Genomic DNA, 17510 nt, shown 5'->3' with positions numbered 1-17510 from the left:
CAATTTTTCTGTTTGTCAAATCTCAATACAGAATATATTCTCCAGGAACTCAAATAATTCTGATAGCAATGACGTTTCTGAAGAAGCAAAAGCTTTACTGATTTATGACCTTGCATATCCTAACAATTTAATTCACTGTCACACATAAAGCCCATTTACAGACCCACGGTCCCCAAATTAAGACCTCTTGCTATAGAAAAAAAAGCATAAGATTTAGGGCCAGAAGATTTTGGTTCAAATCCCAGATCAGCGATCTCTATTCACTGTGTGCTCTTAGGCAAACTATAATCTGAATCTTAGGCTCTTCATTTATAAAATAATGATAATAATACCTCTTATGAGGGGGGACCCAAAAAAATACCCCAGAATTAACTTCTGGAGAGCAGGCCCCTTGTAGTACAGGCTTCTCCTGCTACATGAGTGTTCTAGGAACCCCTCTGTATCAGGGTACCAGCTGGTGTTGTAGTGAAAGACTATGTTCAGCTTCAGTGATTTTTTTTCTGAAGACTCTTTCAGTGTGTTTGCCTGTTTCATGACAGGTGATTTATGAGTGCACCTTCCGACACACTGAGTGTTCAGCAGTTTTTCACCAAAAAACAGCATGACACCTGTGCCCCACCCTCCCTATGCACCTGATCTCACCCTGAGGAACTTGTTTTCATTTCCCTGGATGAAAGATGTCCTCAAAGGAAAACACTTTGCTGATGTGGAGAAAGTGAAACAAAAAATGGCAGAAGTGCTAAAAGGCATCAAAATCAATGAGTTCAAAAACTGTTTGAGCAGTGGAAAAAATGTCTTGATAAGTGTATTGCATCAAACGGAGAGAACTTTGAAGGTGACTGAAGTTTAAACATGTAAGAATACACAATTTTTTGTAAATAAATTCTGTTTTTTGGGGTCGCCCCTCATATGAAATAACAACAATTTAACATTTATCGTGTGCCATGTACTATGTCAAGTGCTTTACATGTACAATCTGGTTTAATCCACCCAACAACCCTGTGGTAGGTATTATTAATTATTCTCATTTTTTAGACAAGAAAGTCAAAGTTTAGAGATAAGTAACTTGACCAAAATCCATGATTAGGAAATGGCAGAATCAGGACATTAACATAGTTTAAATTATAAAAATTCTATTAAAATATAGCTGTCAGGGACAGCTACTATGCAATATTTTTTAAATATTATTTTTTACATTAATTTAAAAAGCACTTGAAATATTTTGAACTTGAACATAGATTCTTCGAGCACTTCACATTCTGTTCGCTGTTTTTAGATATCTAAGGATGCTGAAGGAGTAATCTGCCTATCACGTTAACTATTGTGCTATGTTTTCAGAATGCTTGATAATTTTATTCCTCCCCAAAACAGAAGAATACATAGCTCTACTAATTTTATCAAACTTCCTAGATATCCTAGTCTTGATCTGGTGAATTGCAGATGGTAACAAATGAACATGTGGTTGAAAACTCCTAATCTGTAACTAAAAATGTCTGATGTTTAGAAGTATATTTAATCTCACATATCTTTCATATGATACATATGTAAGCACATGTCTCACAATAAATAATCAGGACATGGGGGCAGACGCTAACACAAATATTAACCTTGACTACATTTAGATGAAAACACAGTCATCACACACCCTTTAAATGGAGGCTGATCCTTGTTGGAACAATACTCTAAATGCTTACTTTCTCAAATCCCAATTCATGGGCTGAATTTGAAGCCTGTTGAAAAGTTTCCATTTGCTCTTGTTCATCATGTATGTCCCACAGAACATCACCAAAATCGTCTTCTTCTGGAATAGAATCTTCACTCCCCAAATCCTTAGTCTCCAGGTCTGTGTTCTCAAAGCCTAGGATGTCCTGAACACCAAGAGCAAGCACATGGAAAACTAATAAAACACAAAAAAGCCTTGCAGCAGCATTAGCACAAAGGCCTAAGTAGATTTCACCTACTAGAAAGAATAAGTCCAAAACTATGGCTTTTATATAGTACCTACAAGAATAAATTATAACTATAAAAAAACACGTTTTAAAATAAAGAAACTATTAAAATAATAAAGACAAAGACCTCTCTCTTTTACTAAAAATAGAGTTAGAAGGGTATTTGATTCCCATGGAATTTATTTTCTAAAAAATGTTATACAGTATTTTGGTTTATCTGGCTAGTGAATAATTTTAAAGATTGTACAAACACTAAGAAATATGCTGCTTTATATTCTATAAGAATGTAGTTACTTAGATGAGGTTCTTGATATCAAATATCTCTGTTGTGATCTGTAGTCTTTATACCACTGAAAATATGTTATCCTTCTAGTGGTAACAATGGTAAGTATGTTCATTTCACTTGCTGTCACTTATTATGCTCAAGTCATTTTAAGTCATTTTATTTAATTGGTCCTAGAGTTCAAATGGTTGTTCAGGAAATCAAAATTGATAATGTCAGAATTTATACTAAAGAACATTATGCAAAATGTGTTGCCAGAAGTCTTATTATGTTTTGGGGCTCACTCTTTTGCTTTCATAACATAACTCTATACTTGTAATGCAAGCCCTTACTTATCAAGTTGAGTCCCCAGTTCCCTGGGGGAGGTTTCAGCAGGTACAGGCAACCACAGGCTAAAAATGGAACATTTTTCTCTTGTGCCCATTTTACTTACAGATGAAGGCTTATTTTCCTTTTCATTATTATTACCAAATCTGCTGATACATGATTTTAAATATTCTATATTAAAAGTAAATAGATATATTATCAAGCAGAATACATAACACTCATAAATTTTCATGATAATCCCTGAAACATCATAGAAACCTACAGCTCCAGACACCTCCAAGACTCCTAAAGGTGTTTTCACCTCTCTGTATTGTTAGGAATAATATGGTAGAACATTTTGAGAATTTTTCTAGTACACAAAAATTCAAGGTGCACACAGAATCTGAGGAGACTTCTAAATAGATTGAACATTTTCGCTTACTTTTTAACTAGCTCTCTTGTAATATATTTTATACTTAATGGTATTGAAGCATCAAATAGCTTTGTGAGACAGATGAGAGAAAAAAATACATGGTAGTAGTAATACCACAATAATAGCACAGGATGAACACCCAAAAGAAACAATGGCATTCTCCCTGAGTATTGTACAAACAAGTGATTTTCTCTGGAAAGCCGAATTTTATGGAAAACAGTCTTAAATATTTTAGATGAAATCTTGCAGGGAATGCATATTTACCTGTTTAATAATCTTTTCCACATAAATATAAGTTTTATATACACCTTCTGCAGGATCTCCTGAGTGATCAATGATCTGGAAAAAAAAAGAAGTTAAACAAGAAGAAAAAACAATAATAGCAGGAGTAAGTGGGGGTGGTAAACTTTTATAGTGCTTATGCATCACAAACTGTTCTAAGTACTTTCCCTGTATTAGCTCATTTATTCTCACAACAATCTTCTGAGGAAAACACTAGGATTACTGCCATTTTATGGAAGAGGAAACTGGGGCAAGTTAAGTAACTTGTCCAAGGTCACACAAGGGATTTAGTGTGAACAATGTAATAAAACAAACAGTATATGTTTTTTGCTTATGTGTCCAAATTTTGTCTTACATATTTCTGTACCATTCAACATACATAACCTACAAAATACAGTAAAATCAATTTTTATGGCAGTGAAGCTAATTCTACAAAATAAAAATGCAAAATAATATTTGGCTATGTAAAATGGCCTTTTGAGTTTGTTGAAAGAATGCCCTATCTGTAAAGAACATGTGTATTACTAAAATGATTGGTATTTGATAAGATGAGAATAAGACAATGGTTTTAGAAAGCATATCAAGTGAATTGGCATGGAAGTTTATCCTACATTTACATTTATATTATGGTAGAGAGAATATTATTTCTTATTTTCATAAAATAAATTCATTCAATACAGCAATGCATCAAAAAGGTCATACATCATGATCAAGTGGGATTTATTCCAGGAATGCAAGGTTGGTACAACATTTGCAAATCAATTAATGTGTTTCACCCCACAAACAAAATGAAGGATAAAAACTACATGATCATATCAATAGATGCAGAAAAAGCATTCAATAAAATCCAGCACCCATTTATGAAAAAACTCTCAGCAAAGTGGGAATAGAGGGAATATAAAGGCCATATATAACAAATCCATTGCCAGCATTGTACTCAAAGGGGCAAAGACTACAAGCGTTCTCCTTAAGATCAGGAACAAGACAGGAATGTTGGCTTTCGCATCTCTTATGCAACATATTCCTAGCCATAGTAATCAGACAAGAAGAAATAAAAGGCATTCAAATTGGAAAGGAAGTAGTAAAACTATTTTTATACAGATGACATGATTCTATACACAGAGAATCCCAAAGATTCCACCAAAAAACTACTAGAACTGATCAATGAAGTCAGCAATGTAGCAGGATACAAAATCAATATCCAGAAATCAGTTCCATCTTTATATGCTAATAACTAAATAACAGAAAGAGAAATCAAGAAAACAATCTTATTCACAATTGTTTCAGACAATAAAGTAACTAGGAATAAACCTAACTAAGAATGTAAAAGATCTGTACTTGAAAAATTATAAGACACTGAAGAAAGAAATTAAAGAAGATACAAATAAGTGGAAGCACATACTATGTTCAGGGACAGGAAGAATTAACATAATTAAAATGTCCATACCACCCAAAGCAATCTATAGTTTCAACACAATTCCTTTCAAGATTCTAAAGACACATTTCACAGAACTAGAACAAATATTTCAAAAAGTTATATGGAACCACAAAAGGCCATACATAGCAACAGCGATGCTGAGAAAGAAGAACAAAGTTGGAGGAATTACACTACCTAATAAGGCCATAGTAATCAAAGCAGCATGGTACTGGCATAAAAACAGACACATAGAACAATGGAACAGAACAGAGCCCAGAAATAAACCCACACCTTTATAGTCAATTAATATTTGACAGAGGAAGCAAGCACATAAAATGGACTAAAGATAGTTTATTCAATAAATGGTGTTGGGAAAATTGGACAGATACATGCAGAAAAATGACTAGACCACCTTCTTACACCACACACAAGAATAAGTTCAAAACAGATCAGACTTAAATGTTAGACCTGAAACCATAAAAATCCTAGAAGAAAACACAGCAAAATCTCAGACATTGCTTGTAGTAATTTTTTTATCGGATGTATCTCCCCAAGCAAGGGAAACAAAAGAAAAAATAAACATATGGGACTACATCAAACTAAAAAGGTTTTGCATAGCAAAGGAAGTCATCAATAAAAGAGAAGCCACAGAATAGGAGAAACATATTCACCGATACATCTGATAATGGGTTAATATCCAAAATTTATAAAGAACCTACAAAACTCAACACCAAAACAACAACCCACTTAAAAAATGGGCAAAGGACCTGAACAGGCACTTCTCCAAAGAGGACGTAGAGATAGCCAACAGACATATGAAAAGATGTTCAACATTACTAATCATCAGAGAATTTCAAATTAAAACCACAATGAGTTACCATCTCACACCTGTCAGAATGGCCATCACCAATAAATCTACAAACAACAACTGCTGGTGAGGATGTGGAGAAAGGGGAATCCTTTTGTACTGTTGGTGGGAATGCAGACTGGTGCAGCCACTGTGGAAAGCAGTATGGAGATACCTCATAAAATTAAAAATGGACCTGCCTTTTGACCCAGCGATCCCACTTCTGGGAATATATCTGAAGAAACCCAAAACACTAATTCAAAAGAACATAAGCACACTATGTTCATTGCAGCTTTATTTACATCGCCAAGTGTCCATCGGTAGATGAGTGGATAAAACAACTATGGGCCATTTACACAATGGAATCTTATTCGGCCGTAAAAAAAGGAAAATTTTACCCTTTACAACAGTATAGATGGACCTGGAGAACATTATGCTAAGTGAAATGACAGACTCAGAGAGCAGGGTGACAGTTAGTGGTGGGGGGAGGTTAGGAGGTGGAGGGACTGAGCAAAAAAGGACTCAATGAACATGGACAACAATTTGGTGATTGCTGGAGGGAAGGGGGTATAAGGGGACTATGAGGTAATGTAAAAAAATACAATAAAGATTAAATTTTAAAAATAAAATAAATGTATCCTTCTAGTATACTGATTTGTAAAAGCGAGATCTATAGAATTAATAGAATAGAGATAAAAAAGATGAATTAGTATCTTTTCTCATGAGAGCTGGTAGAGTAAGCTAATAATAAAAAAGCATTAAATGAAGAAAGAAAATGGTTCTGGAGATTAACTATAATAAAAAAGCACTTTTTTTTGGCATAGGCTCTTAGGTTTAATGTTATGTTGGTCTCAAGCTCCCTTTTCAAAACTAAATGATGTAAGAAAAATGTTTGTATTTACATTTAATCTTATATTCTGCCTGAAATAAAGAGAACTAAAAACTTAAAAAATCCTAGAGCTGTTTTCTGTTGTACTCTTAACATTACAAACATTTACCAAATTAGCTCATAGGGCAGTCTTGCAAAGCCTGTCATCTCCACTCTGAAGTATGTCTCACCAGGAATCTAGGGATGATCAAATCTCTTTATCCACTCATTAGTTTTTTGTTTTTCCAAGTCCTTTTTGTAAAGGTTACTATAAAAAGGCTCCTCCTTACCTAGTCCTTTGTCAGTAACAGATAGAAAAGAAAAAAAAAAAAGAAAAGAAAGGAAAGGAATGAAAAAAAGCTTGGGAACAAAAGCACAGAAAAGAATCTGAATTGTTCACTCACAGGTCATATTTTGTTAGCCACATACTGCTACTTATTCCTCTCTTTCTCTCGCAGTCCACAATTAATGTTAGGAAATCTGTTAACCCTACTGTCAAAATTTATCCAGAATCCTACCATTTCCCATTGCCTCGTCTGCATCACCCTGGTCCAAGCCACAAACATCTCTCACCAGGACGACTGCAGCATGTCTCCAACTCTAACCTCTCCCATAACCCCTAAACCACAGTCAATTCTCAACACAGCAGCCTAAGAGATTATTCTCAGAATTAAATTTCTTCTGCTGTGGCTGCTTAAAGTCCTCCAATGGCTTCCCATCTCACTCCAAGTAAAGAAAAGAAAACAAGGTCCTTAAAATGGTCTCCAAGGTTCTTCATAATGAGCCTCCTCTTACCTTTTCTATTAATCTCCCCTCATTCCCTCTGTTCCATGCACTCTGCCTTCCTACCCTTCTCCAAACATACCCGATCAGTCCCATGTCATGGCCTGCCTCTGCCAAGCATGTTCTTAAAAAACAACCCTATGGATTTTACCTTGACTTTGCTGGTCTTGTTCAGGTTAGAAACTTGTTCAATCAATTGCTGAACAGAGTCAGAACTGACTTTCCCATCCTCCAAATGATGATAAATTAATCGTGGTTTGCCTTCAGGATTTTTCAGGAAAGCTTCTTCACAGTCTTCCAATAAAAAGCTAGATTGGAAATCAGTATTTCTTTTACTATACTGCATTGTGGCAATAAACAGTCAATCAACCAAAGTGTCAATAATGGGGGTTTACTGCAATAAAAAGCGGCCAGAAAAGGCCCAGCTGCAGAACAAGTGAAGCTTTCCAAAATGGATGTTTTTATAGCTCTGTTGCAGCTTAGTGTTAAAATATAATATGTTTATTATAAGACGATGAAGAGTGTATTAAATTTAATTGTGCATTAAATTTTTTTAAATTATATTGGTTATATTGTTATAATAATTTCAATTTTTTCCCCTTTGCTCCCCTCCACCCAGCACCCCACCTCCCCCAGCAGTCCCCCACCAAATCCATGCCCATGGTTCATACATACAAGCTCTCCCGCTTCACCCTTTCATATATTCTTCTTTTTTTAAAAAATAAATAATTAATTATTTTAACAATAAAAAATAACAATCCCTCCCTCTCAGATATTAAGACCCTTTATAATCTTATAAAGGACAATGGGAGAAGGTCGCAAGTTCCTCTAACTGCTTCAAGCTGGACATGGTTGTCGTCCTTCCTACCCTTGGGTCCAGAAATCCCTAATAAGAGTGGGGGGATGTGCATTAAATTTTAAAGCATATGTAACTTTAATTTTTTAAATCTAATATAAAAATATCGCAAACATACTGTTAAACATGGCTCATAATAATGCATCAGATGTATGAGACTTTGCAAATAAATGGAAAAGTTTCAAACTTAACTCCTGTAATAAATTATAAAAATTTCAGCTTACCTTGGTAAAGTTACATGAATGAATAAGATAACTAATGAACTCTTCTCAATTTCCCATTTTCTTACAGTGAGGTACTGATTTTCAATATCTATTGGAAAATGTACAGCATGGAAAAAATATCCCATTGTCTCACACATTCTTTTAAGTTTAGGTGAATAGTCCTAAAAACAAGTTAAAACATAAAAAAGCATAGTGTATTTAACTAAAGATCTGGTCAGTTTCATACCACTTAAAATAAAAATGCATGCTTTAGAATAGGTTATGTTGGATATTTTGTGATTAAAAATTTTTTTAAATATACAACCATATTTTTTAAAAACATCTTTAAGAGAAAAGGAAAGTTCCTCTATAAAATGAAAATAATAATAGCTTAATAACTGGGCTGTTTCCTAGTTCAGAAAATGATTTAGTTCATAATAAAGCTTAAAACAACAGGAGAAAAATATTAGGTTATTTTGTTTTGGTATTTATTATTATTATTATTACAAATGATTTATGTTTTATTGTTATGAAGAATACGAAATACAAATCCATAGATCTATGTAGGAAAAAAGTACCCAGCATGGACTATTAGAACACTAAACAAACATATATAAAATAAAAATGTTAGTCATAACAAATTAAGTTACTTAGTGATGATGACTATTATTATGTAATATATTAGTAATTCCTTCAACATGTGTTTGGGAATAACGTATTTTCAGTTAGTGAGGAAAAGCTTTGGTTTCCAAAATATTTATCTTTTTTACCAAAACTGAGTAATATCAAAAGAAAAGCTAAATGAACTTATTAAACAATCTGGAGGATGTTAATATAGCAGGTATAGAATGTGACATGCACATTTATTTAAAATTCAGTTAGAACAAACAGACAGTAGTCAGCAAGTGTTTTTCATAAAAAGCCAGATGGCAAATATTTTCACAAATTAATAATAGTGTAACAACTTGGCAGTTTGGCAGAGGTCTTTGTGGTCCATTTAGTCTCTGTCACAAGTCATTCTGCCATGGTAGTGAGAAGTGGCCACAGGCAAAATGTAAATGAATGAGTATGGTTGTGTTCCAATAAAACTTTATTTACAGACACTAAAATTTGAATTTCATGTCACAAGTTATTATTCTTCATTTTTTTTTTTCAACCACTTAAAAATGTAGAAAACAATCATTTCTCTGGGTCATACAAAAATAGACAGCAGGCCAGATCTGGCCCACAGACTGGAGCTTGCCAGCCTCTGCCTTATATTAACCTCAATGGCTGCTTTAAAAATGAAAAACCATAACAAGGATTAAATTTTGCTATAACCTGATACAGAGTTAAGGATAAAGCAGACAGATGCTAACTGAAGCAGGCATTATCAACAAGGGTCTTAAACACTGTGGAGAATGTGTAATGAAGCATTCAAAAGCACAAAATTCCAAGACTTTAATTGAAAAATACTGATAATACTGAGCAAAATTTTCTCTTAAGAAAAACCCAAAATGCTTCCTGCTCTTTAAGACATATAATTGAGTAGGTAGTAAACTACTTGGTTTAAATGTAGTAGAATCAGAAATAGGAAATAGCCCTGGCTGGTGTGACTCAGTGGATTGAGCACCAGCATGTGAACTGAAGGGTTACCGGTTCGATTCCCAGTCAGGGCACATGCTTGGGTTGTGGGCCAGGTCCCTTGTTGGGGACATGTGAGAGGCAACTAATCTTTCACACAACAATGTTTCTCTCCTTCTCTGTGGCCCTCTCTTCCCCTCTCTCTAAAAACAAATAAATAAAATCTTAAAAAAATGAAAGTATAAATCTTTGAAAAAAAGTAATAGGAAACAATATCACCTTGGATTTTAAATCAGTGAATACAGAATTTATAAATGTGTTTACCTTAAGGAAAAGATCCACTTCAGCCTGGGTTTCATCTGTATAAATGAGGTAACATCTCACAGTGTTACTCCATAGAGAATGTGAAAACAAGGGAGTAACTTGTAATAAACTAGCCACAGCAATATCCCAGTCATCTGAAAATAAAATTTCTCATAAGTTCATTAAAAAAAAAAAGAAAATCACCAGAAAGCATTTGACAAGATGATTTTTAGAAAGTCAGAGAAAACACAATAGGCATCTTAGAATGGAATCTGATCTCACTTGTTAATACTGAGATAACTTCTAGAGTAACATATTAGAAGGCAATCAGTTCTCCAATGTCAAATTCTATTCTGGGACTTAAGCAATCAGCATCACCAGTGATCTTTGCTGGGGTTCCAGTCAAATGTCATAGAACTACGCCACATGGACTGTTCAATTAGGTTGCTACTTGAGAAGAGCCTACATTACCAGGCTGGCCTATGGTTTTACCTACTCATTATTCTTGAACTATATTAAGTGAAAAAGAAAGGTCAAGAATGGTATAAAATGAAAAGTAACCATATGCTATTTAGTATGAAAGAACATTTTAAGAAATATTTGGCTTATTCAAAAGGCATAATTTAAAATATAATTTTTATTTTGCTAATAGACAAATAACTTTACAGTTTTAAGAAAAAAGAGCAGAGCTATTTATAACATCTCAGATCTGCATTGGTACTGAAATTCTAAAAAGATCTTAAAAGCTGTTTTAGATACTAAATTATATACAAATAATGAAAATACTTTTAACTAAGAAAACTAGAGTACATAACTGAGGTTTTGTATTCTACTTTGCAACCTGCTCTAACCTTAGACATCATCAAAGATGCAGAGGGAAAGAATAAAAACTACTATTTCTCAATTAATCTATATTAGACTCTCTCTGCTCATCTAGATGAGAATTTAAACCATAAGTTCAGTTATTAGAACATGAAGGGACAGTCTGGCTGTGGAGCACATCCGATCCTGATGTGAATAAGATCATTTCATCAGCCTTGGTCAGTGGCAGCACCAGTCATGATGGTTTGACAAAAGAAGACACCCAGTTTACAAATCTCATGTTCTGCTGATGGTTGTTGTCCCAGCACAAGATTACAGTACATAAACAGTCACTACCATTAGCCAGGGTAATTGGCAAATGGTGAATGTTACCTCTGTTGACGTTTGCAAAGGGTCCTTCCACATCTATAGAACTATGGGCGAACTCCGGGCCCCTGAAGGACTGCTGAAGCTGCATCATGCTCCCTATGGAAGGTTCACTTCCCAAAGCTCCCCCAGTCCAATATTCACACTGGGTTCCAGCCGCTGTTAAAGCAAGAGATTTTATCTGAATGTTCAAAAACTTACCAGAACACTGAACAGGATTTCTAATTATAAAAAAATACTACATTATTATAGTACAACAAATATTCAAACTTCAATGATTTTGAAAGTACTTTGCCACCCACTTTTAGCAAATTCTAAGGTGCAGGTCAATGTAATTCTAGTTATCATCTCAGATTCAAAGAGAGAATTAAAAAGAGAAAGATGAAAAAAATTAAGAATACAATGCAATATACAGATGATGTTTCGTAGACTTGTACACTTGAAACTTATGTAATTTTATGAATCAACGTCATCCCAATAAATTTAATTTAAAAAAATAACCAAAGAAGTTATAATAACATATAGACATTAAAAACACCCCCACACTAAAATTCTAAAAATGTAAAATTTGATGGAAATAATTTCAAAGGCATACCACTACTAGCATGCTAGTAATTAATGTTGGTAATTCATTAGGTTATAAGATAAGGATGTAAACAATACATCCTCTTTTATCCCCAAGAGCAAAACAAGTGTTTCAATCAATAGGTACTTATATAAATTATATTTGCCAAAATATCTATATGGCATATTTGACTAAGCACAAGTAAACTGGAGGTTGGGCTAAATTTCTGGCAAAATTGAGACGATTATTTGTAGGTCTTTGAATCTCAAATGAGTGACATTCCCTCAGACATTCTTTCTTCACATTTAAATCAAAATATGAAGAAAGACATAAGAGGAAATATTAACTGTTATTAACTTGCAAAGACAATAACAATAGAATAGTTTTAAAACACTGTACATTTTAACATATCAATACTGAAATAACCACTAGAATTAATGTGGGGCATAAAAGCATCTTCTTAGCCACTCTAAGACGATTAAGAATCACTTCATGCCCCCCCCAAAACTTAATAATAAAAATCCTAGAATGCTAGTCAGATTCCAATTGTACTAAAATACAAATTAAAAGGGAATTGTCAGTTGCCATACTTCACTCCAAAATGTATCAGTTTGTAAGAATATAGTTTTTTTTTTTTTTTTTATAAATGGCAGAGTGACTGCATTTTCCCATCACATTTAAAATAGAATCTTTTTCCTTTTTTCAATATCAGTCACACTTTTTAAATATTTTCTTGGAACACGGTAGACCCATTCATTCTATGATTCCAGGCTTTTCTTTATTTCTAGAAAAAACATATTTTATATGTTTGATTATAAAACAAAACCTCATAAAACTGCACTGGAAAGTACTCAATGAAATACTATGCAAGCATTCTAACTGATAGTTGCAAAAAATACATCATTATGTGGAAAAACAATGTGACAGAGACTACTGACTGCCCACCAATATCCACTTCCCCTTCTTTCTATAAGAACCTCAAACTTTAGGTGGATATAGGGCTTTCCTACTAATGATTACACTTTCCAATTATTCTAGGTGTAGTTCTGGTCAATGGAATTTGAATAGGAGTAACCTGTACAGCTTTCAGACTGTGCTTTTAAGGAAGGGAATGTATTCCCTTTTCTCTTCCCCTGCCTAAAATATAGATGTGACAGTGGAACGTGGAGGAGCTATCTTAGGCTAGAGAGAGAAAAGCTGTGGGTTAAGGTTGGCAGAGCGGTAAGACAGAAGAAACCTCAGCCCCGGACAATATCATGGACTTCATGGAAAAGAGCTTTTGTAATGGCTGAGAGCCAGACAGAAAGTACAACTCTATCAGCAATCACCTATAAGTAAAAGGATTCACAGTTGGCTCTACAATAGCATCGCACCTATACTGAAAGCTCAAAATATTATAAATAGGAAATACATTACCAGTAACATCTGTACAGTTGTCATCTGAATCAGACTCCCCAGGATCAAATAGTTGGATCCCCTGAGCTTGCAGCCTCTGAAGTTTGCTCTCCAGCTCTCGCTTGGCCCTCAGTAAGTCCTGAATTTCATTTTCCTTGGTCTCCCTAAAAATCTGTGAAGAATTTAAATTTGGAAACTTTTCTATAATAAAACGTGTCTTCAACTTTTAAGGGGAAAATCTTTCATTCATTTGGTTCTTGATCTTCTTTTGCCGGACGAACAATCTGAGCACCTCTGCCTCACTGTTTGTAACTGCACCCACTGGAATTACAGCAGGCTGCGTGTCCGTGGTGTGGGGCTGTCCTGTGAACTGCACAATGTTTAGCAACTTTGTTCCCTGCTTCCACTAAATGTGAGTAATGCCTTCCCATACAAAACATCCCCAAACACTTTCAAATGCCTTCCTCCATAGAGAAACACTCCATTTACAAAAAAAAATCTTTATTAAAATGTTCACTTTTATATCTTTTCTTTGAAACTATCTCAAGTTTACCAGGTTCAACTCAAAACTAGAAAGTGTTTTTTACTCTAGTTCTCATAATTTTCATGACTTCCACATTACTTACTGTTATTTTTATCACAGCATTATATGAATTTTGAAAGCATATAGTCTTTATTCCACATTACTTTGAGGATAAAAATGTAAAGAATACCTTGAACTGCCTTTTAACTTTATCTCTGTCACGTTCAAATGTAGCTGCCCTCTCCATTGCTTGGTATTTGGCTTCTAAAGCACTCTCCTTTTCCCGTAGGATCTTCTGATAAGTCTTTTGAAGTGCCTGGAATAATTTACCTTGTTATTTCTAAGAAAAATAGTATTCTTCCCAAATTTAATATTATCTTACATATATAATTATGTCTTAGAATTTTAGCAGTTTACTATTTATCATGGACTATTTACTATTTACTATTTACTATTTACTATTTACAAAAGACATGACACAATGCTCCATCAATCTCAACACATGGGAAGTTCAAGCAGACGACCGCCTAGCCTGGAGGCTCGCGGTCAGGCAAGGTACCTCCCGCGCAGAGGCTGCGCCCAACGAGGAGGCGGTCCAGAAAAGATCGAGGCGGAAGTAGCGTCAACAGCAGCAACAACGGCCATCTGCCTTCACCTGTAACAAGTGTGGCAGGGATTGTCACTCCCGAGTCGGACTGCACAGCCATTCTCGGCGGTGCAGATAGACTCTCAAGAAGCTACGCCATCGTCCCTCGAGACGGACGGCTGCCGCCGCCGCCGACGACTATTTACCAGTTATTCGTCGGCAGCCGTCCGTCTCGAGAGACAATGGTGTAGCTTCTTAAGAGTCTATCTGCACCACCGAGAATGGCTGTGCAGTCCAACTCGGGAGTGACACGGTATCTGTCTCCTCCCGTGTTGAATCGACATCTTGCGATGACGCTGGAGTGTCCTCTCCAGTGAAGCTGAAGCTACAGAGCCTGGGCAGGGTGATATGGAGGGTCTGCTGTTGCCCATGCAGCAGACCCCCCCTCTCTTCGCAGCTGAAGGGTCCAAGGGAAAGACGGAGTCAATACAGCTTGGCTTCAGGTGCGCCGCAGGAGTTGCCGGTGTTGACTACAACGTCAAACCGCCTTAGGGACTCCGGCTCCGGATTTTCTGTCGGGGTTTACTCCCTTAGCCTTTCCCCTGAAGAGGTATGCCGCAAGGCAGCGGAGGTTTTTTGGAGTCAGAGTTTTCCTTCTCTGATGTGCCCTGACTGGAAGATCGAACCAGCGACACTTAGCTCGCAGGCCGATGCTCAATCCACTGAGCCAAACCAGCCAGGGTTTACCAGTTATTACGAACTATATATTGCCATTATATTCAAACACATAATAAAAAATGCAAACTATGCTTGAACTATAGTAAATGAAGACATGTCAGCATTAAGCTTTCAATGGAAAATACTTTTTCTTTACAAGTTCTAATCTTACGCTTTATTTTCCCCATCTTTTCTTTTTTAAGATTTTATTTATTCATTTTTAGAGAGAGGGGAAGGGATGGAGAAAGAGAGGGAGAGAAACTTCAATATGAGAGAGAAACATCGATCAGTTGCCTCATATGCACTTCAGCTGGGGACTGAACCAGGGACCCAGGCATGTGCTCGACTGCGAATCGAACCAGCAACCTTTCTCTTTGTGGGATGATGCCCAACCAACTGAGCTACACCAGTCAGGGCCATCCATGTTCCCCATCTTTAAGAGAACAAAAAGTGTAATTTCTAAGCTTAATTTGAAATTCTGTGAGACCATGTGCTCCTTGCCTCCATGTCTCATTCATCTTATTATCCACAGACCTCCTCCACTTAATGTCTGACTAAATGCATTAAATAAACAAAGAAGAATTTTTTATGCCTAGATATGTGAGAAATTAATAAAAAAGATTACATAAGTAATCAGGACTGGTAACAGGAGGAAACCGAGACCATGGCATTTGTCTACTCTTACTGGTTGGTCCAGCCTTCTTTTCTACCTCCATCTCACAGTTATTTCCAATGTGCAGTGTTTATTGGACAGTGCCTTGGGACCATGAAATCAGATACCTGAAATGCATACATGCAAGTGCACTAAGACTGCCCAGTAGGAAAACTGCTCAGACAACAAAGAGACTGCTAAGTCTGCCTTCCCAGATAACAGTGTTGATTACACAACAGTCAATGTGGGCTGGGCGAGTTGACTAGAATGCCTACTCTAGAAGAAAGGTGGCTTCCTCCCTTTAGAAAACTCAGTCTGAGGTATTTAGTCAATTCCTACTGTGATGCGCCCGGGAACACTTGGACTGTCTAGAAATTTCTTCCATAGTAAAGAAAAAATAGGGAGTAAAGGGGACCCAAACCAATGGCACAAAGTCTCACAACTCTCATCACAGAAAAGCAACCTTTTGCTTTATATATTATTTTAATGAGATAAATAAATCTGTTATAGGGAGGTCAGGCAATTCACTTCAGGGTCATTAAAACCCAAGAGCAATGGAATTACACAAAGAAACCTAGACGCATGTAAAATTTTAGGGAGTGGGGGGTGGGGAGTTAAAAACTCCTGGGAAGATTGGAATGAGTTGTTTCAACAGATGTTATCAAAGTATTTTTGTGTGTGTGTGCCCTGTGTGAACCTACTTTTCCAGAGCCCCACGGAGATTGGCATTTGCTGCTTCGGACACTTTCAGGCTTACTGCTTCAAGGCAACTGAATGAATGAACCAGAAATAGAAAAGCAGTAGCAGCAGTGAAGGAATCAGTTTAGACCACCAACAGAATATGTCCCTTCAAATTAAAATGTACAGCAGTTGCTGCTCAGCTTTCAAAACTAGTTGGTTTGGAAAAGCGACAGGATGGGCAAGGAACGAGGTCAGGCGTACAGAGTCCAGCCTGGCCATGTCCCCAGGCGGCTATGCGGCCATGGGCAGACCGCCCAGACTTCATTTTCCCGGGTGTCGCGGCCTCCCTCGTTGAGCGCCCGGGCCCGGCGTTACCTGCAGCTCCGCCCGCAGCCGCTTGTTCTCCGTGTCCAGCTTGGCCTCACGGCGGCCCATGGACAGCAACTCTTGGTTCTTGCTGACCCGGAAGATCTCGTACTCCTTCTTCAGCCGCTCGTACTCAGCCACCGCGTACTCTAGCTCGGGCACCGACGAGCCAGTGGACTTGAAGCTGGCTCCCAGCAGCCCGCCGCCGCCCGCCCCGCGGTTCAGCGACCCGGGCCCGGCCCCTAGTGCCGCGGCTCCCGCGCCCCGGCGGAACGAGCTGCGCAGCAGGCGGGCCTTGGGCTTCACCTCCACTGGGATCTCGCAGGCCTCTCCGCCGCCTGCCCCATAAGTGTCCTCGATTACCTCCCCGCCCGCAGGGCTCACGAGCGACGAGGCGGTCCCCATGGCGCGCACGGCCGCCCCTACCTCGGATACCAGGGGAAGGCGGGACAGAACAAGCAGGGAGGGACCCGGGGAGCGCGACGGGCCTCGGCCGCTGGAAGGTACTGGGTAGGAAGAGGGGCGGGGCTTCACGAGGGGCGGGGCATCACGAGGGGCGGGCAAAACAGTAGTATAGGGATGAGGCGGTGCAGCAGGACGGGGCGGGGCAGCAGGAAGGGACGGGGCGGGGTGAGGGGGCGAAAAGGGAGGGATGGGGCGGGGCATGAAAACGGGACCTGCAGAGTGGTAGTATGGAAAGGGGCGGGGCGGGGCGAGCGGTCAGAGCCTGCAGGCGAGCGCACA

At 37.5% G+C, this 17510-nt stretch overlaps 1 protein-coding gene across 1 annotated transcript in view; it reads right to left on the bottom strand.

Annotated features, from left to right (window-relative positions):
* The window catches only part of NPHP3 (nephrocystin 3), a 39743-nt gene extending 22472 nt beyond the window's left edge, over window positions 1–17271 (bottom strand). The window contains exons 1-9 of the mRNA XM_090284331.1: window positions 16776–17271; window positions 13955–14080; window positions 13263–13413; window positions 11288–11440; window positions 10115–10248; window positions 8249–8409; window positions 7320–7476; window positions 3236–3310; window positions 1695–1868 (exon numbers count right to left, since the gene is read on the bottom strand). Of these exons, the coding sequence (XP_090140457.1) occupies window positions 1695–1868; window positions 3236–3310; window positions 7320–7476; window positions 8249–8409; window positions 10115–10248; window positions 11288–11440; window positions 13263–13413; window positions 13955–14080; window positions 16776–17171 (1527 nt within the window). The 5' untranslated portion in view covers window positions 17172–17271. The remainder of the gene's footprint in view (window positions 1–1694; window positions 1869–3235; window positions 3311–7319; window positions 7477–8248; window positions 8410–10114; window positions 10249–11287; window positions 11441–13262; window positions 13414–13954; window positions 14081–16775) is intronic.
* Window positions 17272–17510: the final 239 nt, after the last annotated feature.

The sequence above is a fragment of the Furipterus horrens genome, unplaced genomic scaffold, assembly GCF_987537825.1.
Source record: "Furipterus horrens unplaced genomic scaffold, mFurHor1.1.pri manual_scaffold_7, whole genome shotgun sequence".
Classification (NCBI taxonomy): Eukaryota; Metazoa; Chordata; class Mammalia; order Chiroptera; family Furipteridae; genus Furipterus; species Furipterus horrens.
The sequence above is the reverse complement of the archived record's forward strand: the minus strand, read 5'-3'. Positions and strand labels throughout refer to the sequence as shown.